Raw genomic sequence first — 26,541 nt, 5'->3', positions numbered from 1 at the left:
AGAAAAGAATGGCACATTGGAAATGAGCAGAGGAAGTTCAAACTGAGGAGGTGAAGAGGGAGATAAGGTGGCTGGTTTGTCCTTAGTTTAGCAGACTGAGGGATTCTTATTGACATCCGCATTCATGTTATTTTGGCTTCAAGACCTGAAGTACAGAAACCTCAAACAAATGGACATCTCTTGAGCTGAATCTAAATCTTTGTGACAGGATGTTGGCAAATTAGAGTGAGCTATGAGCTTCCAGGACGTCGGTAGTGTCCAGTAGTGTCTGAGGAGGAATAATCAATAAAAGCACACCTTTTAGAGAAGGAGTTCAACAACGCTCATGTTTTCTTTGTCGGTTTTCCGTTCAAATATCATCCAGCTTTTTTAGATCTGCATCTGATCGGTGGACTTCCAGACTTTTGGGGGCCATCTTGATTCTGTTTAAAATGCAGGGTTAAGCCTCTGACCCAAAACCATGAAATAACCTCATTGGGGATTTGAACCTCTTGTGTATGAGGCAGGATCTTCCTAATGACCTACCTGTCTGGAGCTGTGCAGAGGAGGAGGAGTATTGAAGGAGAAACAAGAGGAAGAACAAAAGGAAAGGGAGGGCTGGGAGCTCCCTCTGGTCGCTGCGGTAATTTAGTTGGAGGGGTTCAGTTAGCTGGTGGAGTGATGGCTCCCTGTGGCCCAACTTAAACTCTGCTCACCAGTGCGCTGCTGCTCTGCAGCTTATTCATGTTTTATTATTACATTACATACCTCCCTCATCGTAACCGCACACACTCAATATACTATTAAGAAGACAGTGCCCTTATCTCCAGAGAGGCTTCAGTTAAGTCCATTACTTCCCTCCTCTTGAATCATCATTCCTCTCCTCGCCTTTTTCTCCTCTCCTTTCCTCACCTTTCCTCTCCTCTCTATTTTTACTGTATCGAGTCAGGTGTTAAAACACTGTTTCATCAAAACCACATTAACCCCAGGAGAGAGACAAACATAAAGATTCATGGGGCCTCTCAGTGTGCTGACAGTGACTGGGGGAGGTCATCCATTCCCTGTGCTCTCTCTCTCTCTTTCTCTCTTTGTCTCTCTCTCTCCCCACCCAGAGAGAGCTAATTAAATATGTTGGGAACAGGACAGAGCGCTGTTCCGTTGTCAACAAATTTCATTAAGCAACATTAGTAGCGCTATCAAGGAGGTGACAGGCAGGAAGTGATGGGTTTAAACTACAACATGAAATGAAAGTGCCGGCACTGCCGGCAGCATATGGCTCAGCCTGTGTACGATGCATGATATGTTTATGGATGTTAACGCACAGTCATGGTCTCACCCTGTCGTCATCATCTCACAAACAGAATTTACATAACTCATTTCAGTTTTCATTATTCTTCCTGGGAGGATCTTGTACTGTAATTGGATTTTTTTACTCCCACAAACAGTTCAAACTGTTTCTTTCCCTTCACTTACCTGAAATGAGATTTGATATATTGTTAAATTACATTTTAAAGTAGTCCATCTTGCTTTTTGCATTGCATTAGGTTTGTACAGCAGTGAATAATAGAACAGTTTTACCGGGCAACTCTGTGTCTAATGGTGTATGGCTGCCTAATGCACACATCTGTTCATCGAAGATAAATGACCAATCCTGTCTCAACAAATCTATTCCTTCAATCAGCTCAATAAAGACATTTGGAAACTCAAAGTTCTGTTTGTTTGCAATTACATACTTGAAGCACAGTATTAATAGATCCTGTGAACAAAGTGTCCAGAATTCCTCATTCTTCCTCATCTCTTCTAGAGATTCATTGTATTTGAAGGTGTGTATGCGGCTGCCATTTTATATAAAAAGTAGATTTCAATGCAAGTGGATGTAATCGGGACAGCAGTACCCCTAAAATGTCCTGACTTTTAGCCAATGGCAAGGTGGAGTTTATTACTATAATTGAAAAAGTAGCAACTTCCAGGTCTGAAAAATGAAACTATAAACTAAGCAGCAGGCTTTATAAATTATTATTATAAATGAATGCTGTCAAAATTATCGCGTTAACGGCGGTAATTCATTTGTTGAATTAATTGCGTTAAAATATTTTTTTAATATTGCGCATTTAACGCATGCGCAGAATGGCCCGCCCATACATCCCACCAGTGACAGTGCCAGGGTATGGGTAGGCTACAGCCATACCAAGAAATGGCTTAGCCCCACCATGAAAAATGATGTTAAAGTAAGCAAAATAAAGTCCGCCAACTTGCGCGGAGTAAATTGCACAGACAGCAGTTAGTAAGATTGATTTCAGTAGCCACTTGTCTGGAAATACCGAAGACTAGAAACGGTTTTGAAAACTTTTGTCACGTAGTGATCGTCTTCTCAATAGAACATCTTTGATAATGTCTTCTGGCCAATCAGCATCAAGATAACGGCGTGGTGTTGTTGCAGGGAGTCCCGACGGAGAATACTTTTGCTGTAGTACATCTCTATATACATCGATACAACATTACGTGTTGATAGAAATCAATACGTAATGAAATAAGACCCCATGGTTTGATGATTGATAGGTGTGTGGGCTGTGTTATAATAAACATACATACATGTATGTATGTTTATTATAACATTGTTCTGTGAAAATAAATTAAATAAATAAATAAAAAATAATAAATAATAATAAATACTAAATAAATGAAAGAAGGCGGATATATCCATTTAACATACAGTCATTTATCTTTCCATTCCCACAACAATATACATAAAGAAATGGCATATTTTGGACATAGTTCGAATGTTGATTAATCATGATTAATTCATTTTCAAGCTGTGATTAATCAGATTAAAATGTTTAATCGTTTGAAAGCCCTATTATAAATGCAAAAGTACTTATTTATAAGACCTTCAATCCCTGTTCATTGACCAAGTCTTTAAATGCATAATTTGAGGCTGCAAAATAGCAGATTTTTTTAGCCGAGTGCAAGATCCATCAAAGGGGAAAGAAAACAATATTTTGATCTGGTGTGGTCAAACCAATTACCATTTCAACTCTGAAACTCAACGAAGGTAGTTTTCCATCACCTCCAATGCATGATGACCATGAAAACTAAATCTGGATTGTTTCAGAGAGCGCCTGCAGAGCCACAAAAGACATTGTACAACTGTTTTTACAGGCCAAGTCCCCAAGACAAGTATACTGACGATGTGTGTCTTTATGCTGAGTTTCCAGCCCTCGAGAAACTTGAATAAACCTTCATTACTCATGAATCTGTTTTTTCTACAGTGTAAGTTGGAGTTCCAGGGCTGCCTCTCTGGGAAGACGGTCTCAGTGAAGTGTGACGGGCTGTGTCCCTGTCTGCCTGGTCAGGAGCACAGCAAACCAGCACATAGGAACAATAAGGCTGGTGAGTACTTGAGCTCTCAGCTCAATGAAATAAACTATTTAGATATCTCGTTGCTTTTTGTTTAGAAATAGGCCAACTCTTTCACAATCCTTCTGACTTCACAGATTGCAAAAGGTGTTGATTTATGTTGAATACTTGTCATCTAGGCTGTTGCATACTGTAGCTTCTCTTCTTTGTCTCCGTGTCCATGTCAGCTGTGGAGAGCTTGTCAGTCACTTCTGGTTCAGATGAATTTCTCAGATAGAGACAGTTATTACTACAGTACACCACACACACACACACACACACACACACACACACACACACACACACACACACACACACACACACACACACATATACCGTGGTAATCCTTCAAATTCTTTCATTCCTTTTCCCCTCACTCGTGTTATTTTCTTCCCCTTCCATCCCTTCACCCCCACCCGTTTTCTGACAGCTACAGGGGGCAGTGATGGAGTGAGTGTGTGTGTCTTATTGTTTGTCATGAAAACCGGATTTCAGCAGATGAATGGAAAGATTCTAGAGGAGAAATGCAATCTAACGTAAAGCTCAGCAGAAAAGGATGGATTGTTATCATTACACATTTCCTCGACTGGGATGGTTTTACTTCGTGTGAGTGCGTGTCCATCACACATTTTTTCTAATCACTTTTTGATTACGACAAAAATGACCCACATCGGATAAATCATCACACACATTTCATAAAAACTAAATATTTCTGCTAAAAAATGACGAGTAACGGGTAACATTTAGCGAGTGATGCTGTGACGGAGACGTGTTTTATCAACTTTATTTATCCCCCCCAGGTTTTTTCAATAGCAACTATAATGATGTGTTACATTTGCTGAGGAATTGACTCTGGGAGTGGATGAATAGAATAATAATCTATTTACAGATCTTTAACCACATCAAAATACAGCATTACACGTTTCCCTATCAGACTCTCTGCTTTTACTCTTTTCTGTACGTTTTCTGTTTAAACTTAGTCATTTCTTATTTTCCTCTCTCTCCCTGGATTTATCTTCTTCTCAATGGTGTCTCTACACTTTCCACCACCATAGCAGGGATGATAGAATCTCTCATTAGATCAGCAACACGAAATGGTAAACAGATGGAGATGGCAGTAGGTGAGGAAAACATTTTGTGCATGTCAGATTGTGTTCCTATGGTAACAGCCAAAAGAGTGCAACAGTTTCGTATATGCGATCACTCCTCTGTGTTTACTGATAGTCGGGTTCAAACAGGGTCTGCACATTCCTACCAAGCACCTGCGTCTGCAAAGAGTTGCATCCCTTTTACAGTGCACCACCACCACTGTGTGTGTGTGTGTGTGTGTGTGTGTGTGTGTGTGTGTGTGTGTGTGTGTGTGTGTGTGTGTGTGTGTGTGTGTGTGTGTGTGTGTGTGTGTGTGTGTGTGTGTGGGGAGGGGGGGGTAGTGGGGTTGTATTGCTCACTTTGAAAGAAACGCCTTCAGACAATACCTGGCGCAACCTTAATCAGTTTATCTTTATTAATCAGTGTTAAGCCGTATCTGTGTATCTCATCTGCCTGGAGGGCAGATGAGATACACTAATTACTCTATAACTATAATAACTGTTTGATTCAAGAAAGAGTAAGGCCAAGGAGCTCACTGAGCTTGAATATATTCATATACATTATCATCTTGTTTCATTATTAACTCCTATTCTAATTATTCACACTATTATTGGTGTCATCGCAGTACAATTCAATACATTAATTCAGGCAAAGGAAGATTGAATACCAATATTTTGTCTAGGTCTTTGCATTTAAGAAGCAGGTAAAACGAACCAGTGAAGTCAGAGCAGGTCGTTGATGCATCTGATGAGATTTTAGTCAAGACTCTGTTGGGAATAAATCACTATCTACTGTTTATTTTATAAAGCGTCATTAGTTTACATGTAATTTCTAGTGAGAGGTACATTTCGGATTTCTTGTGCTTATTTATTTATGACGGTGTCTCACAACTGTCACTTTCACATACTATATTCAAATGAAACACTGCATTGTGGGATTGTAAACAGGAAGCTGTGTTTTGTACAATGTCAGGATTGTTGAGGTTATTATATCATGCATGACAGTTTTCAGTATTTGGATGTCAAATAAAAAGTGAGAGAGTAAATTCATCAGCTTCAAAGTAATAGTGATTTCAGACGCAGCTAAATGTTTCAACATGCTTTATTCTTCAGAAGTAAAAGTTGAAATGTATAATTTTTCAAGTTGAATATTGAGTGCAGCACACCGACAGTTCAAAAAGGTTTATAGCAAACTTGGTTTTCAGGGTAGGCAGACGGAGAGAGTTTTTGGGGCTGATCCAGGGTCTGCATTGACAGACACGAGGAGCTGGGAGTGAGCAGGCAGGAGACTGGGAATCCGGAGACTGGCAGGCAGAGATAAAGACTTAGCACAGGGAACAGAGTGTTAACGCAGGAGCACGGACGTGCTCAGACATTTTGGGGGGCGGGAGCTCAAGTGAGAAAAAGGGCACTTCCCATAATAATTTATTTAAAAAAATGTAAAACAAAAAGTTAAATATAGTTGCACATCTCTGACTTACTGACCAATTTATTATTATTTATACCCTCACACTCATGCAATTGTTTAATACTCAACAGAATTCTACAGAATAATCAGTTAACACAGAGACAATGGTCTTCTATTGCCTAGTATTCACTACGCACAAGAGCAGACAACAAACTAGTACAATTAATAGTTATTAAATGAGCAGCCAACAATCAAAATTGTTCGAAATTACAGGCAAAAAGATCGTTTTTCCATGTACTTGTTATTTACTTATTTTCGCCTATAGCTTCCATGTTTTCTTTCACTCTAATGAAAAGAAAACTTCCAAAAAACATTTATAAATGGTGTTTGTTTTACTACCATGTCTGAATTCATCTAAAGATTTAAAGCTAATCTGCATATTTAAACATAACATTTCAGGGGGAAATACTGACTTGACGTAAGTACCCAGCTAGAAATGTTTGGTTCTAAAAACATTCTGAGAATGTTAGTCATTGTTCTAGGAAGGTTTTCAGCGGGAAGATTTTGTTTGGTTCCCAGAACGTTCTTCTGAAAGGTAGGATAACGCTCTCTAAAAACATTCTTAACATTTTTGGTGATAATATTGTTAGAACATTATGCCCTCCTATTCTTAAAACGTTTTCAGCGGGAAGTTTTTGTTTGGTTCCCAGAATGTTCTTCTGAAAGGTAGGATAACGCTCTCTAAAAACATTTTTAAAATGTTTGGTGAAAACCTTCTTAAAATGTTTTTGAAAACATTTTTAGAACATTATGCCCTACTGTTCTTAAAACGTTTTCGCCAGAAGCTTTTATTTTGGTTCCCATAATGTTCTTCTGAAAGGTAGGATAACGTTCTCTAAAAACATTCTTAAAATGTTTTTGATAACATTGTTAGAACATTATGCCCTACTGTTCAGAAAACATTTCCAGCTGCAAGTTAGATTTTTTATGTTGCCAGAATGTTATTATTTTAGAGAAGGATAACATGGTTTATGTTAAAGAAATTATGCAAATGTTCTATGGTAACAATTTACTAAAATATGTTTACATTATTAGAACATAAAGACATAATATTCGTGTAATTGTTCAACTCAAAATTCCTGGGTAAGAGGACTGACCACTGTGGTCATTAGGATGATTATGATAGTTTACTTAACTATTGGAATTGGACTATTAACACATGAAAAAGGATGACACAGAATCAGCTGGTGAAAGTAACATTTGTTTATTAGAAAAGGGGTGCTGGGAGTGGAGGTTGGTTATGGCGGCAGTGGGAAACAGTTGTTCCAGGGTGGGTAGAGAGGCCTGGCTGGTCTTGGGAATGTGGAAGGCCTTGGATTCCTCCTGGGAGAGACACAAAAATCAGTGTGAGGCAAAATCAGGCAAAGTTGTCAAAGAATATGCTGGTAAAAAGCTAGAGCGGCACACAACAAACCTTTCATGGCAACAATCCGGCAGGGAATGAGTGCAGGCTGCAGGTTTTAATATCGTGGCTGACGAGCAGGTTGCAGGTGTGGTTGATTGGAGATTGTTCCCAGCCGTGTAGAGCAGACCAGCAGGCAGAGAGAGAGAGACACACAGTAGAAAGAAACACATACAAACACTAACAGGGGTTTCAGTGACGGGCATTGATATTCGGTCCGTTCTTCTATATGTCTGTCTTTGGTTTTCTAAGTGTTATTCGATCCATATGACAATAGAGATATGTGAATAACAACAAAAACACTTGGGGTATAATGTTCGAACAATGTTATCACCAAACATTTTAAGAATGTTTTTAGAGAACGTTATCCTACCTTTCAGAAGTACATTCTAGGAACCAAAATAAAACTTCTCGATGAAACCATTCCTAGAACAATGAATGGTAACATTCTCAAAATGTTTTTAGAACCAACTATGTTTAGCTGGGAACTCAGACATGCCTACGCAAACATGCAATATCATGACTTACGTGCTTGTTTTTTTCTAAAAAGGAAAATGTGGTGACATCAAATTTCTTTTAAACATCCTTTTCAAACAAATAAAGCGCACTACAAAATAAATCTGACGTTGACATTACATTACATTTCACTTGTTAGATGCTTTTATCCAAAGCGACTTACATACTCAATACTGTGGACAATCCCCACAGGAGCAATTTGGGGTGAAGTGTCTTGCCCAGGGACACAACAACATGCTGAATGCAGTGGGGTTTGAACCTGTGACCCGCTGATCCGAACACCAACGCTCAACCCACTGCACCACACGCCACACGTTGACCATGACCGTGTTAATATTTCACATCACAGGAACATTTTATAAAAAAATAATAACCTCCTGAAAACATTATCCAAATGTTGCTTCCAAAATGTTCTTCTTTGGTTATCATGTAACATTGAGGGAATGTTCTATAAAAGAACATCTGTAATGTGTTACCCCAACAACGTCCAAAACACGTCCTTAGAATGTTAGAGGCAAACGTTCCACCTTTGTTAACATATCACATGAAAGGAACATTTTATAAAAAAACGTTCTGTCATCTCAGGCCTCAATAACATCTTCAAAACATCCTCTGGATGTTGCAGTTAAAACATTATGTCTTAGTTAACCTTAAACCTTATAGGAACATTATTTGAACAAATAAACATCCTAAAAAGGTTCTTTGAACATCAGATGAAAACGTTTCTTTAAAACCTTGTTAGAACCAATAGGTAACGTTAGCCAAAGTTGTGAGAACGTTCCCCGCTAGCTGGGTAACTATGTGGGGAAGTTGTGAGGTGATATGTTTTTTTGTTGGTTTTTTGTTTTATGCTTTTCACCTGCAATGCCTTGGTAACTGCATGCAAATTAGCGCATTTTAATTAAGATAAGATAAGAGATAAGATAGTAGGCTACTTTATTACTAGTGTACGAGTTAACGCCTAATTTGCATATCAATGTGGCGATTGTGATGACATTATTAGATACAAATGTTACTGTACTCACCTGTAGTGTCTCCCCTTAAGTACAGTAGGCTACATTAGCCTGTATGCCCATGATAAATTGCCTTAGCTAAACCTTGAGCTAACTTATCCATTAGCTAGTAGCCTACCTTAGTTAACTAGGCTATATTTGTTTTTGTCTTTTGGCTAATAGGCTGTAAACTCGAGGCACTGGCAGCTTAGTCATTTGTTCATCACCACTCAGCTTCAAACAAGCCAAGAAAAGCTGGCCTAACATGGGACTTTAAGGTGGGAGGTGCTGCTACCTGTCTGTCTGAAGGAACTGCCGATGACTGTCCGCACCGCTGTGCGCGAGACGTGGAGGGAGGGAAGGAGGGGAGAGAGCATCGGAACTTCACAGTCTAGTCTCCCGACCTGATGTTTTTATTTTGTATTCAATCAATATATTTTTGGAAAGTAAAACTGTGTGCAAACAGCAGTAGATATATATTTATTTATTTATTGAAATTAAAAAAAAGGGGGGGGAAAGGGCACTTTCTCTGGAGGAAGAAAAAGGGCAGGGGCTCAAGCCCACTTTGATGTCATGTTTGCCTGCGCAGGAGCACAAATACAGGAGTTCTGCAAAAATACTTCCTAAGAGTGTGGCTCCAACTGTGGCAGACAGAACAATCTTTAACTGTGAGGAAAGCCAAGGTCGATATTGTGTTGCAGTTTATTTCATTATGAAATGCAGATGCGCTAGCTTCTGGACCTCCGGAGTAGGAGAGCCACACCCGACACAGAGGACGACAACATGCAGTCTATGGAAGACAAAGGGAGACCACAGGAGAAGAGGGCATGGAACACACACACACACACACACACACACACACACACACACACACACATACACACACACACAAGGAAAGGCTATATGAGAGGTATAGACTATGGCTGAGACCCTAACATATTTCCTAGACCTCATAACATTAGGGAAAAGTTTTTAGGAAAATAAGTTGGATGTGATCTTTTTGACCATTCAACCACATTCAACATGTTTATTATTCACTATAAGAGTCTCTAATGTAGCGTTGTGAAACTGCAGGAGAAATAACCAATGCATTTTAGATATTACCCATATTAGTATTATCATTTGTATTTATTTAAAATAAAAATTAGTGAAGAATACAGCAGTCTCTGCCATAAATACAGACTCTCGTACTGAGACATTTAATGAGTAATTAGCCGTGCTTGAATTGGGCCGGTATTTTGTTTAAGTACAGTGAGCCTTTCTAAAATATACAGTAAAGAGACAAACCCACCAGCATTATAGGATATAGGCTACTATATGACTTTGAGCCAAATACTTGTTTTTGGGCTGTATAAATAAATTGACTTGAAACAGTTGCTGATTTAGAGTACTGGCACCTTTTTTTTTCCAATTCAAGCACTGGTAATTTGTGTCATATTGTCCACTACTGTGTGTGAGAGAAATCTCAGATTCAACAGACGGTAGAAATGTGACACCTTAAGAAGAGTAGATTATTTTATAAGAATTGAGGAGGAAGTAGAGGGAAGTATTTCACAAGCAGCTTGTAGGTGAATCTGAGTGTTTACGTCTCTCTCACTCAGTCCTCCAATTTTGGTACAGTGTGTGCTGCAGTGTGCAATTGATCTGGAGTGTGGGGCGGATATTGTTTTTGATTTGAGAGTGGAATTCAGAATGGAAGGCTTCAAATATCATTTTTTTGAGTACCTTTGCTTCAACCAAAATGACTGACCTTTATTATTCAGGTGGGGAACATACAACTGTGTGTTTGTCAGTCCCATCTATCACACACTCTCTAATCTGTGTGTTGCTCATTCATTTTCTCTCTCTACTCTCAAATGCATGATTTTTGCAGTGTTGTGTTTACATTTCTCATCCACTTTTGGGGATTTCTCACATTTTGCTGCCCTTTTTTTAGAAACAAAAAAATTATAAATATTTTTTTTTTAAATACTTTCCTTAATAACATTTTCGGTCAGATGTCACAAATGTATTACACAATGAAGATAATGAGAAGAAGAAGAAATATAAAAGATAACTGTTGCAGGTTAATTGCATGTACTGATTACTACATTTGGTGTAATCTTTATTTTAATGACTAAATAAGATCCATCTAAATGACCACCAAAACCTGATTAGCGCAGAAGAAAGCTATTGATGCTGTTTGCGTGTTTGGCAGCAAAGGTTAACACGTTGACAAAGAGGTACTGAGATTTAATTTGATCAGTCATTCAACCCCCGAGGCAGCACTGCTATGAGGCTGAACATTGTCACTCTCTCACATAAAATAATGACTAGCTGACACAAAGCCATTCAGCTGGTGATCATGTGTAAAGGCTAAAGTCCATCCTAGGTGTACGGATATTTTCTATTACCAATAATAGTTGACAAAAAACAAAACAAACTGGAGGAGACCGAATGGAGATAAATCCCAGGCTGAATGTAATTTCTCCTGGCAATTCTGCATGGAGAGCGCACAGGAGGACATATTGTGTTCGCCTCTCTTCTGCCTCCACACTTCCTATCCTCTCCTAACACATGCCAATTTCGTAGGGATTTTTTCCAGATTGCTGAATACAGTGAAGAATGAATGTGAAGCTGTTTTAGTATTTCCTCTTGGGACTGTCCACGCTGGAAGAAAAAAAGCTGCATTGTTTTTTTTGTTCAAGCATTTCAAACAAACAATGTGTTTAGGTTTCTGACAAGCTGTGTTGTGGGGCCAGGATGAGTGGGATCCAAATGTCACACCAGAGACTTCCGGTAGTCACCAGTGTTTTTGTAACGATGCCAGTTTCACATTATATATTCAGGGTGTAATGACTATTGGCGAGCGAGGAAAACGGTAAAAAAAGACATTATACTGGTGGTTTAATGGCTGCAGAACCATGAGTACTGGCAGTTACTGTGAACTTAAAATATATATCCAACATTAACAGCCATGCAGCAAAACTCGGCTGATATAAAGTGACCCTGTAGTCTGCATCTAGTCCCATTTGTAAGCAAACTGCTCCAAATACCAAATACTTAACACAGCAAATGTACTTATTTAGGCTGTTAATCTGGTGTGGCTACACACACTAAAGGGATTACACTACCTCAGTCCACTTTTGCAGGTCTTATTTTGCTTATTAGCCCTCTTCTCCAGACTGCTAGAGTGTCTTCGCTATCTACTCCCACATGGGCATGTCATATTAGGGAAGAGCGCAGGTGTAAAAGCCTTTAAATCCTAACTCCTTTATAGCAGGAGTCTAAAAAAGCCTTTGCCAGGCATTTGGCTGGAGACACGGCAGTTCAGAAAACACTCAAAATAATCACTTTTGAAATGGTCATTTGTTACTGTTTTTTGGATGACATGTTTAGCTGAATGTAGGCCTGAATTAAATCTGAACCTACATCCAAGTTAAATGGTTGAATGAGAACAAATGTCTTAAATTCATACAATACATATACCTACATTTACAAAATAGTAGTCTTACTCCTAAACTTAAAACTTGAACGGGTTATGTTTTTTCCGTCTCTCTCTATGTACCTGTCTCACGAACCTGTCTCTCTGTACGCGAGACGCTGTATTGCTGATCATTATCTCGGCTAACCTTAGCTCACCGTCAGTGAGATTGTTCTGGAGAGCTGATAGCTTGAGGCAAAGAAAATGAAACACACTCTTGTATCTTTTTAATGAATCTGACCTTCTATCTCCTCCATATCTGCTATCTGAGTGTCCATTCTTTCTCCTCCTGCTACCTTGTTAAAAAGGTGTCACCCCACTCGGCCAACTCCCATCCCTCCTTTCTTCCTTCCCATCTGCCTTTCATCTTGATCTGATCAGACCCTGCTCCTTTTGTCTCAAGGTGATCACCACACTCTGTTCCTCTGTCAGTGGATTTAGAGCCACTCCTTCTCTTTTATATGACAAACTTAATGAATCATTTATAAATGATAAAGGTGACCCATGGATGGATACAAAGCCTGACGTCTCCTGATGGTGGAAGTTATGTATTAGTAGTCTGGAGGACACACTTTTCTCATGACCTTAACCTGCCTGGAGGGATTGTGACTGAATGTAATTTGGGAATGCTGCACTCCATCACCTCCTAATAGCAGTCACAACCACAACATCTGGTGGTGGAGCTACTCTGTTGCATACTTGTGCCAATAAAAGAGGAGGCTAGAGTCTGGAGAGTTAATATAATGGTTTGTTATAAATCATAATAATTGTCCAAATCCCCTTTGATTTAATGTATTGTTTAACAGGACACGTTTGGTTATCAGTCACGTAAAACAGCTCTTTGTTGTCAAGGGGCTTTATCTGTGGTGAAAAAAGGTTGGATAAAAAATGATTAATACGTTTCCATAAAATTCTGCATATTTCACATTTACTTAGTACAGACTAGAAGTAAGCTGTTCATCATTTACACACAACTTATTATATTCTTCTCTTTTTGGCAAGAACTGTAGCTGAAACCCTGTTTCTACGTTTTATCTCCTGTGATGGCTTCGGTAATCTTGACTTTTCCATGTTTAGATGAAAGTTCCAGCGTATACGTCAGTCTGTGAAAACTGAAAGCGTGCAGGTTTTCTTGGCGGCCAGTTTCTAGTGATCTGAGTTAGCAGACGTGACAGACAGCAGGAGTGAGGAAGTTCTCGGTGAGAGGGAAGGAGAATTCCCAGCTATGATTCAGAGTTTGATATTTGACCTGTAGCTCTGATCGATTGTTATTCTCCTCCGGTCTGAAAGCAGCCGACGTGTCTGCATGTCTAATACCAGCGCCAATCCTTTGTAAAAGCTCACTGTCAAACAATCTGTGTTGTGTTGGAAGTGGAGCTGACAGCTTAAGATCTGGCAACTTCCACACTGTATCTTTGTCTCTGTGCATGTGAGCAGGTCCATTGGAACAATTATGAAGTAGTTGTTTGGTTTAAGGTTACCCCCGGTTCTCATTTCAGATCTAAAATGCTTAAATGGCAACCTCTTAGCCAAAAGCTTCCAACTGTTCACATGGCTGCCAATTTTATATCACCGTCTATATTATATTCAACAGTTGCAAACACATACAAATCACCCAATCTAACACCGGAGGGACTCCATTTCTTTGAAGCTGCCAAACTTTTGTTTTCTCAACAAACCAGTTGTTCCAGTTATGATTTGATAGAGTCTCTTCCATACCACTGCTAAGTGACATTCTGGGCCTTTCATTAATGAAAAACATTAAAAAGCCCTTGGGAAAAAAAGTGAACAATAGCCAAATTAATTAAAAACATTGCAAAACTCAACAACTGCTTCATTAAGCATAATATAAGTCAAATTCATTCATAATAGAAACATATTTTGTCAAATGAATAATGGCTAAGGCTTTGAACAATCCTGCAGACAAAATGTTCATTTAGTGGCATGCTTTATCTCCTTTTTGCAACATGATTGCTAAAATACAATGAAGCAATGTCTATTGAAGCCCCCTTATCACAAGTTAATATATAATATACTGTAATATGAAACAATATATATATATATATATATATATATATCACATATTATTAAGTCGTGAGCAGGAATACCAAACACAGATTTTACTTTTCAGGTTGATTTTCACTTGCTATTATTTTAGACATACAAAGGTAACAATAAGGATTTTACAACAAAAACAGCAAATAATTGAAAAAAAAACAAGCTGAACAAAAACTATTTTAACATTTATGTTGTTAACTTCTAAAGATTTAGAGGACAGAATTTGAAAAGCTGAACAACATTTCCAAAATAACATGATTGCTGTCTAGAGAGAAGATGAATATGGATACATAATGCCTGGTTCTTTATGTTGAGTAGACCTTCATCCAAACTACATTAAAAAACATCCATAATTAGCAAATGTGACTTTAGTTTTAGGGTCGAGAGTAAAAAAGACTACGGCTCCAGCCATGGCATGACCCACTTTTTCCTTGAGTTAAACTTTGTGAGTGTTGTCTGATATAATAACTAGGAGACACTTGATTTCTACTGACAGCAGCAACATCACTTGTTGAGTCACACATCAAATGGAGTTCTGCCATAACGGTGTAATCGCTGTAACTGCCCATGGTGTGACTTTGATCTTGGCTGTGTGTCTGACATCTTTAAGCCTGCCTGACCCTGCTGGGGCTCAGAGAGAGAGAGAGAGAGAGAGAGAGAGAGAGAGAGAGAGAGAGAGAGAGGGAGAGGGAGAGAGAGAACAAGAGGGGAATGGTTAACAGGCCATTTTATCTGTGTGTTGTGTCCTTCAGTGCGTGAATGGTTTCATTTCCAGCTTTCTGTTTCATTGCTCAACAAAAGGAGTCCTTACACGGGCAGCAGTGTCGGGCCCGTCCAAAACTATTTGGGTCAAATTGAAAGAGGGAGATAAGAGGGGTCTATTGAGACTCATTGTTGGGCGTACTGCATAGTCCGAGAGACTTGAGAGGGACAGATGGAGAGAGCAGTGGAGACAAAAGTGAAAAAAGTGGAGGGAGAGGGACAGAGGATATCAAAGAGAAAAACAGACACAATCTTTGGACTCCATGGGGGGATGTGCGAGGGGAAAGATGGGAAATAAAGCACTCAAAGCAATTTAGAGGGGAGAAAGAAATGAAAGAGCGTGGCATATCAAAGCGGTTCCTCTAAGTTTAGGAGAAACTGAGGAAGGTACAGCCAGGAGTGATAAGTGGCCTCTATTGAATCTCAGAAAAGTGACGGCGAGAGAGGTTGGAAGTGAAAAGGCAATGGAGGAAGATGCGGAAGAAGTCCTGAAAGGCAACAAAGGAATCCAAAAAGCAGCGAGTGCCTCAAATGGCAGCGAGCGTGAACAGAAAGGAAAACAATGGGGGTAAAACTTGGTGTGAGGAGGAGGAACGCTCAAACGAATAAGTGATAAAGAAAGAGTAATATGCTGCCGACTCTTCGGGAAGAATTTTAATTCGGAGGTGAGGACGGATAATCTGGTGGCTGTTTGTATTTTGCTCTCTCTCTCTGACCGTGGAAATGAAGAGCCCTCCGAAATGTTATCTGTATCCTCCTGAAGGGTTATATCACTCTCACACACACACATACACACACATAAAAAGACCACCTTGGGATTCAAGAGGTAATGTCACACAGATAGCCAGCCAGTAATACGTTATCGGCCCTCTCCTCGGCTCCAGTCACTTACCCGGGGCCTCCTCTGTTTTATAGAAGCCGCAATAATGACACAACTATTACTATAAAATGAGTGTGTCTGTCTGTGTGAGTGTCTGAACATGAGGCCTCTCTGCCAGGACGCAGGACATGGTTGGGCCACAGAATGGAGAAGAGTGACAGAAACGTCTCTCAGCCTGGTGTCCTGCTGGCTCTGTGGCATGTGTGAGCAACGTGTGATCCAGGTATCACACACAGGGACCAATCTGCTCTATTCAATTAAATATGTGTGTGTATCTCAGAGTGTGTATGTGTTAGAGACAGACTTAGAGGGATATTATCTTTCACCTCTGCCTGATATGTCTGTAGGATTCAGTGCATTTGCATTTTCCTTCCTTTATGATATCTGATAGGATAACCAGGAACGAGACGTTTTTTATCAAGATGAAATTGTTTGTCTTTAGACTCTTTAAACGCTCTGAACCTTTGCATGTTTCCCAGCAAACTGCCTCAGTTCTGAAATAACAGTGCCGCCACATGAATACTAACAACCTATTTCTGCATTTTCTATAAGTCACGACAAAGCTGGAGCGTCTTGGATCGGAAGGCTCAGCGAGAGGTGGAAAATAGCTCTTGTCCTTCAGGCACATTTATCAGGCTCTCAAAAGAAACAGAAAAAAATATATGTCAATCACATGCAGGAGGGGGAGAAAGGAGGACGGAGATTGACAGAGAGAGACGCGGAGGGAGACAGGCGGGGAGGGGAGTCTCCTCGGATTGCAGGCAGACCCTGTCAGTCCCACAGGGCTGGGGGAACCAGGGATGTGTTGTTGACAGAGGATGGTTTATACTTTGAATTAGGGCTATCACTAAATGTGATTCTCCGTTTCAGCTCTTTGTGGGTTGCTGCATGGAGAGAAGAATCAACTTGCATGACAGCGTTATTTCGCTGACTTTTGTTGTGCCGCAGAGGAGTTTGCTCACGCATAAAAAACACAAACACAGATTAATCTCCGCCGTGGAGAACTATCAAGAGTCCTCTCACTCAAATGACATTTGGGATTTCAATCAAACCTTTGTCTGTCAGTTGTGTGTTTGTGACTGCGAGCGTGAGTGTGTGGTTTCCCATGTGGATCAAATCAATCATCTGAACAAGAACATCACATGGTCAATATTCAACCGAAAGAGGGGCCAGCAGAAGAGGAAACTCCGATGTGTGTTTACTGTATTTGTATTGGGTTCCTATGGTAACTGTCAAGAGATAGCAGCAGTTCAGTGTGTTATGACTCCGCTGTGTGTACTCAAGGAGAAGAGTGTGATTAGAAAGGAAAAGGGAAGAACACAGGGAGGCAAAGTACACAGCAGAACTGAAAGGAAAGTTTGGATAAGGAATATAACAACTCTTTTTTTTCTCGCTGATGACAGCAGAAGATTGACAGCTTCTCCTCTTCTCATTACTTTCTCTGTGTGTGTGTGTGTGTGTGTGTGTGTGTGTGTGTGTGTGTGTGTGTGTGTGTGTGTGTGTGTGTGTGTGTGTGTGTGTGTGTGTGTGTGTGTGTGTGTGTGTGTGTGTGTGTGTGTGTGTGTGTGTGTGTGTGTGTGTGTGTGTGTGTGTGTGTGTGTGTGTGTGTGTGTGTGTGTAGCCTGCACCGACACAGAGCTCCACAGTTTGGCTGCAAGACTAAAGGACTGGTTTGGAGTTCTCCATCTTGATGCCAACAGAGACCTCAAATCCTCCGACAGCCTCGACTCTGCCACTGGACGTGAGTACATGACCCCACAAAGTGTGTGTGTGTGTGTGTGTGTGTGTGTGTGTGTGTGTGTGTGTGTGTGTGTGTGTGTGTGTGTGTGTGTGTGTGTGTGTGTGTGTGTGTGTGTGTGTGTGTGTGTGTGTGTGTGTGTGTGTGTGTGTGTGTGTGTGTGTGTGTGTGTGTGTGTGTGTGTGTGTGTGTGTGTGTGTGTGTGTGTGTGTGTGTGTGTGTGTGGCAGCCCTTTCCTGTTGACAGCGCCACGCTTTTCAGTCCTCGTGAGGGTTGCTGTTGACAGCGACCCTGCGATGTTTTCTGTAATGTCTGAGCACATGTCAGATGGGCCACTGCACACACTCCGATTCACCCAGTTTGATACTTCAAAATGTTCCAACCTGTTCAATTTCATTATCTTCTTTTTCCTCCTGTAGATTTTGACACCAGCATCTTGCCCATCTGTAAGGACTCTCTGGGCTGGATGTTCAACAAGCTTGACATGAACTTCGACCTCCTGCTGGACCAATCAGAGCTGAGCGCCATCTACCTGGACAAGTATGAGCTGTGCATGAAGCCCCTCTTCAACTCCTGCGACTCCTTTAAGGACGGGAAGCTGTCTAACAACGAGTGGTGCTACTGCTTTCAGAAACCTGCGGGTGAGGAGGGGGAAAGGGCAAAACCAATTAAGAATTGCTGGAAACGTTTAGATGAGAAAGGCAATAATCAAATCAAATCAAGTTTTATTTATATAGCACATTTTTAAACGATTTTTAGTCGAGCCAAAGTGCTTTACATATAATAAAAAATACCCTACAGTAAAGACACTTTACAGAAAATACAACAGCACAGTTTGTGCAGAATATCAGTATGAGAAAAACAACACCCTCTGTCCTTAGACATAATGAGATGTAAAACCCTCCAACAATTTGAAATAAATTGGATGAAAATGTCCCAATAATGTCACAAAAATACATAAATACATAAACATTTCAATACTGGTACCTATTTCTTTAAAATGTGCATTGTGTACAGAGATTGTGGTCTTTTAAGCGGATAATGAATCGAGAAATAAACTAAATAAAAGGTAGACAGAGATTATAAATTGTTAGTCGATGAGAAGATGCAATTGAGGATAATGCTTGGAGAAATAAAAGGGTGTCCAATACAAGAAATCAATAAGATGTTAGTGTAGCGTATATAGAGTAGATGGTAAGACGGGAAAAATGTTGTAGTTTTAGAAGAAAAACAAGCCCTTTTATTTAAAATGTTTTTGTGTTTTGGTTGTAGGATTGCCCTGCCAAGCGGAGAAGAGCAGGATCCAGAATCAGAGTCGGAGGAAGAGCCTCATAGGTCAGTCTGGATGATTGACAGCTGTCACTCACTGACTCCTACATTAACTCATTTATTGCAAACAAACAAACAAATAGCCGAGCATTACCAGCTTTCACTGTTTCCAACTGTCTGGAGCAGAGAATATAAATCAGCAGCATTAAACAGACACCCACTATAAAGCACATCCTGACATTTTGTACACATTTCATCTGTCGCCTGCGGGCGGATCTTTCAGTCTGGCTGGGTCAAATGAAGGTAACAGAAGTAGGTGTGTGTGTGTGTGTGTGTGTGTGTGTGTGTGTGTGTGTGTGTGTGTGTGTGTGTGTGTGTGTGTGTGTGTGTGTGTGTGTGTGTGTGTGTGTGTGTGTGTGTGTGTGTGTGTGTGTGTGTGTGTGTGTGTGTGTGTGTGTGTGTGTGTGTGTGTGTGTGTGTGTGTGTGTGTGTGTGTGTGTGTGTGTGTGTGTGTGTGTGTGTGTTTGTTATTGAAAGTGACTGCTTCCCTTTAAGCAGGATGTATGGTTGTTGTCCTGCAACCTTCACAGCAGTAATTGATTGCCGATATCCCCCTCTGAATACATAAGAACTGTGGTCTCAACTACAGGAAATGAAGAATCACATTAATCTTCTGTTCTCCGCCCTTTTGTTTCTTGCTGTTTACTCTGTCTCACCTTTTATTCCCTTCTTCCATCCCGCCCTTACTTACCATCTTTAGGCTCTTATATTCCCCGGTGTACTGAGGAGGGTTACTTCAAACCAACGCAGTGTCACAGCAGCACCGCCCAGTGTTGGTGTGTGGACAAATACGGCAATGAGATCGCTGGATCCAGAAAACAAGGCAACCCCAATTGCGGTAAGTCCACACACACACACACACTCACACACACACACACACACACACACACACACACACGCACACACACACACGCACACACACACACACACTCACACACACACACACACACACACACACACACACACACACACACACACACACACACACACTCATCCATCTATAGCTTAACAAGGGGTATGGTTGTGTTGCAGAGCTCCCGTTTGAACATAACGTACCACTGAAACTTGAACAGTACCACAATATCTCGGTATCAGAGATCTACTCGCTTCCCTTCCTTACTATCTTTAGCGGTATCTAAACATCAGTAAATATTTATGAAATAGATAACATGCCTCTGGGGTTTGGCTGGTTTACTATCAGTCATGTGCCTGATGTTATCTGCCTCTGATATTCTGCTCATTTAGCTTTGATAAACACCAGCTTCCTGCAAGTCAAGTAAGAAACTCCGTCACACTTGTCAGCAGAGAGCAGCGTCAAAAGTGTGGTTGTTTACATGAATTAAAAGCAATGACTGAGCAGCATCTTTTATAGGAGGGTAAACGCATACTGCAGGCTGATGTTGGCATCCAAGGAAATGCATTCAAACAAGGAATATATATAATTAAGTGCTTTGATATGTCAGATCTATAGCTCCACCATAGCCAGGGGTGGATATTCAAAGGGAATGGTCAAAAAGCCAATAGAGGCACTTTGCTGCAAATCAATGGCCATGGGATTTCTTTGTGGAAAAGGAGAACAATAATTAGCAAGAAAGGATGGAGGCAGATATACTGATTATCAATCACACAGCCAGCTCACAGTCACAGATTACAGCTCACTGGAATGCCAGTCTAGTCCAAAGCCAGTAATTGCACCTTCCAATATTGATGAGGTGTCTCTCCAGAGCCTGACACACACACACACACACACACACACACACACACACACACACACACACACACACACACACACACACACACACACACACACACACACTCACCGCAAACACACACACACACACCCACACACACACACACACACACACACACACACACACACACACACACACACACACATAGACAGCAACAGCCCTTTGTCTCCGGTCTAAGAAGTTTAGGCTGCAGCAGCCTGGATCTTTTTTATTCTGCCTTGCAAAGAAAAAACTAGTAATGCAGCAGCTCTCCGTTCAGTAGTCTAAACACAAGGACACCAAACTGACTTTAACACTGTAAGTGCCACTCAGCCTGAGTACACTTGTACCTAGGTGTGAAAAGGCTGATAGGAACTTAACTCAGAAGGATTTTAACGTCCCAATTTCACAAAATGCTGGAGGCTGCTGCGGAGATAATGACTGCTGTTTGCACAGTTACATTTGCAAAATTGTTTGCAAATGTAACCTGATGTTACTAAGCTTTTAGCACAGAGGCTGACTAAATATGCAACCTCTTGACTCTGCATTGTGATGTGTTAAGTGGAGGATCAAAACAAAATAGAGTAAAGTTAAAAAATGGAGTCGGTTGGAGTCTGGCAGGGATGCAATGGAAGCACGGCTTCAGAGTCGACATGCTAGCAGCTCTGTTCGGCTGCTTTTATGCACAATGAGGAACTAAACACATTTAAGATTGGCTCGTTAGTATTTAACACAATGTATGATTGTGCTAAATACAAAAGCGCTATACATGCCAAAAAGGTATGTACAAACTTTGTGCCAGATAATATGAATTCCCTGAATGTGTGCAGAGTATACTAGACAACCTTTAGCAAATCTCTCATGAACTGTTAAGGTCACACAGTCCCCGGCAGCATTTACCATCAAAGAGTGAGACCCTGATCCTCGGACCCCCACATTAGTCTGTCACCGTTTACACACTCAGGGATCCTGTGTTTCAACCTGTTTGCTTATCTGTGTTTTGTATCTCCCTACAGATGAGGACCAGGAGACATCGGGGGATTTCGGCAGCGGCGGTGCTGTCATCCTCCTTGGCGACCAGGAGGAGGAGCCATCACAGAGTGGGCGGAGCCGGCAGAAGAAGAGGCGGGGCCGGATTCACCCCCGAGGAGCCATCGAGGATGACGAGGAAGACGAGGAAGACGATAAGGATGACGAGATTGGCTACGTGTGGTAGCTCCGCTTCATCTTATTTTACCATCAGCCGACCAGGAATCTCCGTTAACTCAGCACAGATCTGAAGCCATTCCAATGTCCCCCCCTCCTCCTCCTCCTCCTCCTCCTCCAGTTACTTTGGCAGCAGCCCATCTTTTGGCTCCTGAACTTGCTCTTGTGATCCCTGTCTCTTATCCATGTGACTCTCTTCAGTGAACCTCATTAGACGTCTTCCTTTTGTGTTTCACAGACTCAAAACAGAAAACCTATTACATTTCACCAACAACTGTCAAGACTCCACTTGCTCCACTTTCTGCCTCTACCTTCCCCTAAACCTGTAATCATTGACCTCTTCTGAAATGGACTTCTCTACTTTCTCCCTCTATCTCCTTCTTTCTCTTATCCTGTCCCTCTTTCCTGTCCCTGTCTGTCTGTTATGTCAGAGCCTCTGGTCAGTCTGTGAGCCCAGATATAAGCTGATGTACCGGATGTAAATATGTTTCCTCCAGGTAGGCCAGATAGCAAACTGAACCCACCCTGTTCTTCATCAGCAGCCTCATACTCATGATTTGTGTTTCACTGTCGGGCTCCTTCCAGTGTTCAAAGATGTTCCCTCAACACGTTCCCAGGCTCTGAGATGCTCCCTCTCTTGCTGTTATTTCATGGAGGATTGCAAATTATTTAATCGTTGATCTTGAATGTCCCAGAAAGCCCAGGAAGCAATGAGACTAATGATGTATTGTCGTTGTTGTTGCATGTTTCTCATCGTGTTTCTGTAAAAGAGAGAATTACCTGGCCATGTCTAGCTCTATGCATCTCAAACAGAAAGTGATGCCTATTTGGCTGCTACAATACTTTGTTGCTATGTTGATTCTGTCTAGTGTCTTTTTGGTTCTTCTCCCATTCTCAGGAGGTATAGGAAGTTGCGTTGCAGAGCGATAGCACTGTAGAAAAGAGAACTGCAAGGCCTACAGTCCAAACGTGCGGCGTTTCAGCCAGCTTCTTTTGCTAATTGGTCAGTAGGGCTTCTGAGGCTGTTTGGCTGTGCACAGACACTAGAGGAAGAAGCTGCTCCTGAGCTGGGAGGACACATGAAGTCCGGCAAGCAGAGACGAGGCTCTGCTCCGCCCCGCAACACTGGATATGTTTGTGATTTAAAATTGAAATCCTCACTATGTCAACTAAGTGAATTTTTATTTGTAACTTTGAAAATGTAAGTAAAGTGGCACTTTGGGTGTCTTTTGAACCTTAGGTCTGTGTCCATGTGTCTGTTGTTTTCCGGATGATCCGCACAAGCCTCACATTTCATCTTATTTCAAGCATGATGAAATAAAAACACATCACTTTCCTCACTGCGAAACCACAACCACATTCATATGAGTTTCATATTGTTTTTGGTTTTATTGTCTCCGACGCTCGGTTTCTCTGCAGTGGAACAATCAAAGCCCTCCATCAATGCTGACCTTTCCAACCTTGAGAAAGCAGCCTTTCCTGTTAGAAGCAAACATAAATGGAAGCAGCAAAAACATCTTATCATTTGCCTTTGAGAGAAGGAGAATCACAAAGCCAGCAGTACCCAAAACAACATAAAAGCTTAATTAGTGTTTTTGTAATCTCACTGGCTAATGGGACAGCTGACCCCACTGGGCTAAAACAGCCCGCTCAGCACTTTGAAAACACATTGTACCAACAATCGAAGGCTAAAAGGACGACAGAGTCTTCTGCCTTGAAACCGCCTATTCAGCAGTTCACTCCACACTCTGTCAGATACAGTAGGCGATGAATTTAACTATGTGCATTCAATTATGCCAGTAGTTTTGTGGGGTATAATTACCCAATTCTGGGACCCTGGTTAGTGCAGGGTCTTCTGTCGTCAGGCTACATGACAAAAGCTGTGAAGAAAATCTCTCATCCGCTCACTTTCATTACATGAGGTGCTGCCTTTTTATCTGCATTGAATCCGGCGTTTTCCTTTACCTTGCATACATTATGGAACCAACTTCAAATGATTCCTTGAACTGGAGATGTATCTCATAAGTTAGCATATTCGTTGTCTTTTCCTGTCTTTTTTTAAATGTTTTGAAAACACAGCTTATATCTCCTTCAAGACAACCTTGGCCAGTTTTGTGTTTACACTTATTTTAGATTTATTTGTGAAGATTGTAAACACTCATGGTTCTTGGGTTAATATGAATCCCCCACCAGCAACCGGCTAATTTAAGGGATATCCTGCTCTGTCCAAACAAAACAAATCCACCTAACAGACCTGTTAGAGCACACTAGCTAACACCTTATATCTCCTTTTATTTTTATTTATGCTAAGTGAAGTTGGCCTGTAGCTTCATATTTTCAGACGATGCCAGTTCAGAGAAAGGGATTACTGGTGGTTGTACCCATAATTCACAAACTCTCTCTCTCACACACACACACACACACACACACACACACACACACACACACACACACACACACACACACACACACACACACACACACACACACACACACACACACACACACACACACACATACACACACACACACACACACAGTCATTATTGTTTCTATGTTCCTGCGCTCTCCCACTCACTCTCCTGGAGTGAGCTCCATCTTCAGCTCAGCTCTGTTAGGGAAATGCGTGGTTGTGTTTTATCCTCGGGACACTTTGTTCCTCTGGTTCATTTCTCTACTGGCTGTTTTTGTATTATCCACAGATGACTTCCCTGTCAGGTGGATTCAGACGGAGTCTCCATGGAGACTGGTGATTGGCTACCAGAGGGGGGTTTTACACATCGATGGTCCATTTTCGGGACGAAATAAAGCAGCTTGATAGTATTTGATTTCATTTGAGATGCTGTTGACTGGTCTTGGTATTGAGTGCTCTGTAAGAAGGACTTTTGTCTTTTACATTTTTAAAGTTGTAATTGTTTCTTACCATTTCTAACTTTCAGAACCCACACAATCGGACCAGTGTTAAACACACTGCACTACTCTTCTTCAGTACACCGTGCTCTATTTTCCATTCACCTGGATTCTTTTTTCCCACTTTGAGGTACATTAATAATAATAATTGATAGACAATTATCACCTTTTAAGCTGACAGCAGACAGAGCAACATCATAACTTCTTAGGGAAAGATCAGGGAGTGTTTAACAGGGGTGGGAGAAGTACTCAGTTCTTGCACTTCAGTAAAAGTAGAAGCACCAGAGTGTAGGAATACTTTCTTACAAGTAAAAGTCCTGTATTCAAAATGTTACTAAAGTAAAAGTACCAAACTATTAGCATCAAAATATACGTAAAGTACTAAAAGTGAAAGTACTCATTCTGCAGATTGGTTCTGCTGCTGTAGCTGAAAACTGATAGCATGAAGAATAACCCTAACCTGGCAAGTCATGGGCTACAAACCAAACAATAAACTGAATGATACTGAAACGCTGCTTAATAGTGAGGGGGATCTGCTGGATGTGAAGATAATATATACTGTGGGAACTTTAATATGAGTCATTTCAATCCATTATTAATATGAAAATATTGATTTTAGCATATTAAAACCTATTCATCTAAATACTCCTCCTACGACAAAAAGCTTTAGCTAGACTGCATCATCTTAATATGGAGAAGCTCAGAGCACTTAAATGAAAAAGACCAGGCTGATTATGGAGTCTGCTCACAGTTTCCTTTTGCCTGCCGATCATATGTGCCAAGATTGCCACTTAGTAGGTTTGAAGTCCAAGTGGCTCTCCAGTCATCAGGGTCCAGAGGGCTGCCGGTTCTTCCAGGTAGTTTTCATTCTAGTTGTGTGATCAAGAACCGATTTAGACCCGCAACCACAGGGGAGTGCAATTAACTACCTGACAGAAGAGGAAATCCTGCAGTGCTCCAGGGCTTGAGGACAAGATTTGAGGATCACTGGTCTAAAGCCTGCCTATGTAATTGGCAAAGACATTGTAATAAGTAGGGATCATCTCTTTAATCTGTCACGGCCTGCCACTTCCACTCACTCTCTGTCATGCTCTGCTTCCGCTGCAGCAGCTCGGTGAGCATGGCTGCAGATCATGCCCCCAGGTGGAGGTTTTCTGGATCATTCACTTTGGATATGGTAACCAACAGCACTGTTCCAAATGTGCAAATTTAGAGCGAGATCATACCGCTCTCGTTAATACTCTGCCAGTGAGGTCCCTCTGATAGCACTTAATTGCTGGGTGTAGCCCTTTGCTAAATAAATTAAACAGGAAACAATTCATAAGCGGCTCCAGTGGCTTCCCTGCTGGCAATGGTGATAAATTAAATTGAAACTTTCAGGGGAGCAGTCATGCGAGACACATTACCCTCAGACCAATATTTGCATTTACCTATTTGGGTTTTCTAATTCATTTTTTCCCTATCTGATTGTTCGTTCCCAGCCATGTCCACCAGAGCTCTGCGCTGTTGTCACTGCGTTTATTTGGGGGGAAATTCCGTTGCTTTTTAAACTACACAAACTTCACTTGAATGTATAATCACAGTGTGTGACACTAGTACCCTCTGGTGGTCTAATCCAGCTGGC

The 26,541-nt window shown here is 41.1% G+C and overlaps 1 protein-coding gene across 3 annotated transcripts in view; it reads left to right on the top strand.

Moving 5' to 3' along the window:
• spock1 (SPARC (osteonectin), cwcv and kazal like domains proteoglycan 1) overlaps nt 1-23,246 on the top strand; it is an 83,997-nt gene extending 60,751 nt beyond the window's left edge. For all 3 annotated transcript variants that reach the window (XM_079668121.1, XM_079668119.1, XM_079668120.1), the window contains exons 7-12: nt 3,249-3,369; nt 17,626-17,745; nt 18,162-18,383; nt 19,015-19,077; nt 19,772-19,909; nt 21,818-23,246. In XM_079668121.1, coding sequence (XP_079524247.1) covers nt 3,249-3,369; nt 17,626-17,745; nt 18,162-18,383; nt 19,015-19,077; nt 19,772-19,909; nt 21,818-22,017 — 864 coding nt within the window. In that variant the 3' untranslated portion in view covers nt 22,018-23,246. The remainder of the gene's footprint in view (nt 1-3,248; nt 3,370-17,625; nt 17,746-18,161; nt 18,384-19,014; nt 19,078-19,771; nt 19,910-21,817) is intronic.
• Nucleotides 23,247-26,541: the final 3,295 nt, after the last annotated feature.

This window comes from Notothenia rossii (genome assembly GCF_949606895.1).
Source record: "Notothenia rossii genome assembly, chromosome: 3".
NCBI classification, from domain to species: domain Eukaryota; kingdom Metazoa; phylum Chordata; class Actinopteri; order Perciformes; family Nototheniidae; genus Notothenia; species Notothenia rossii.
The sequence above is the reverse complement of the archived record's forward strand: the minus strand, read 5'-3'. Positions and strand labels throughout refer to the sequence as shown.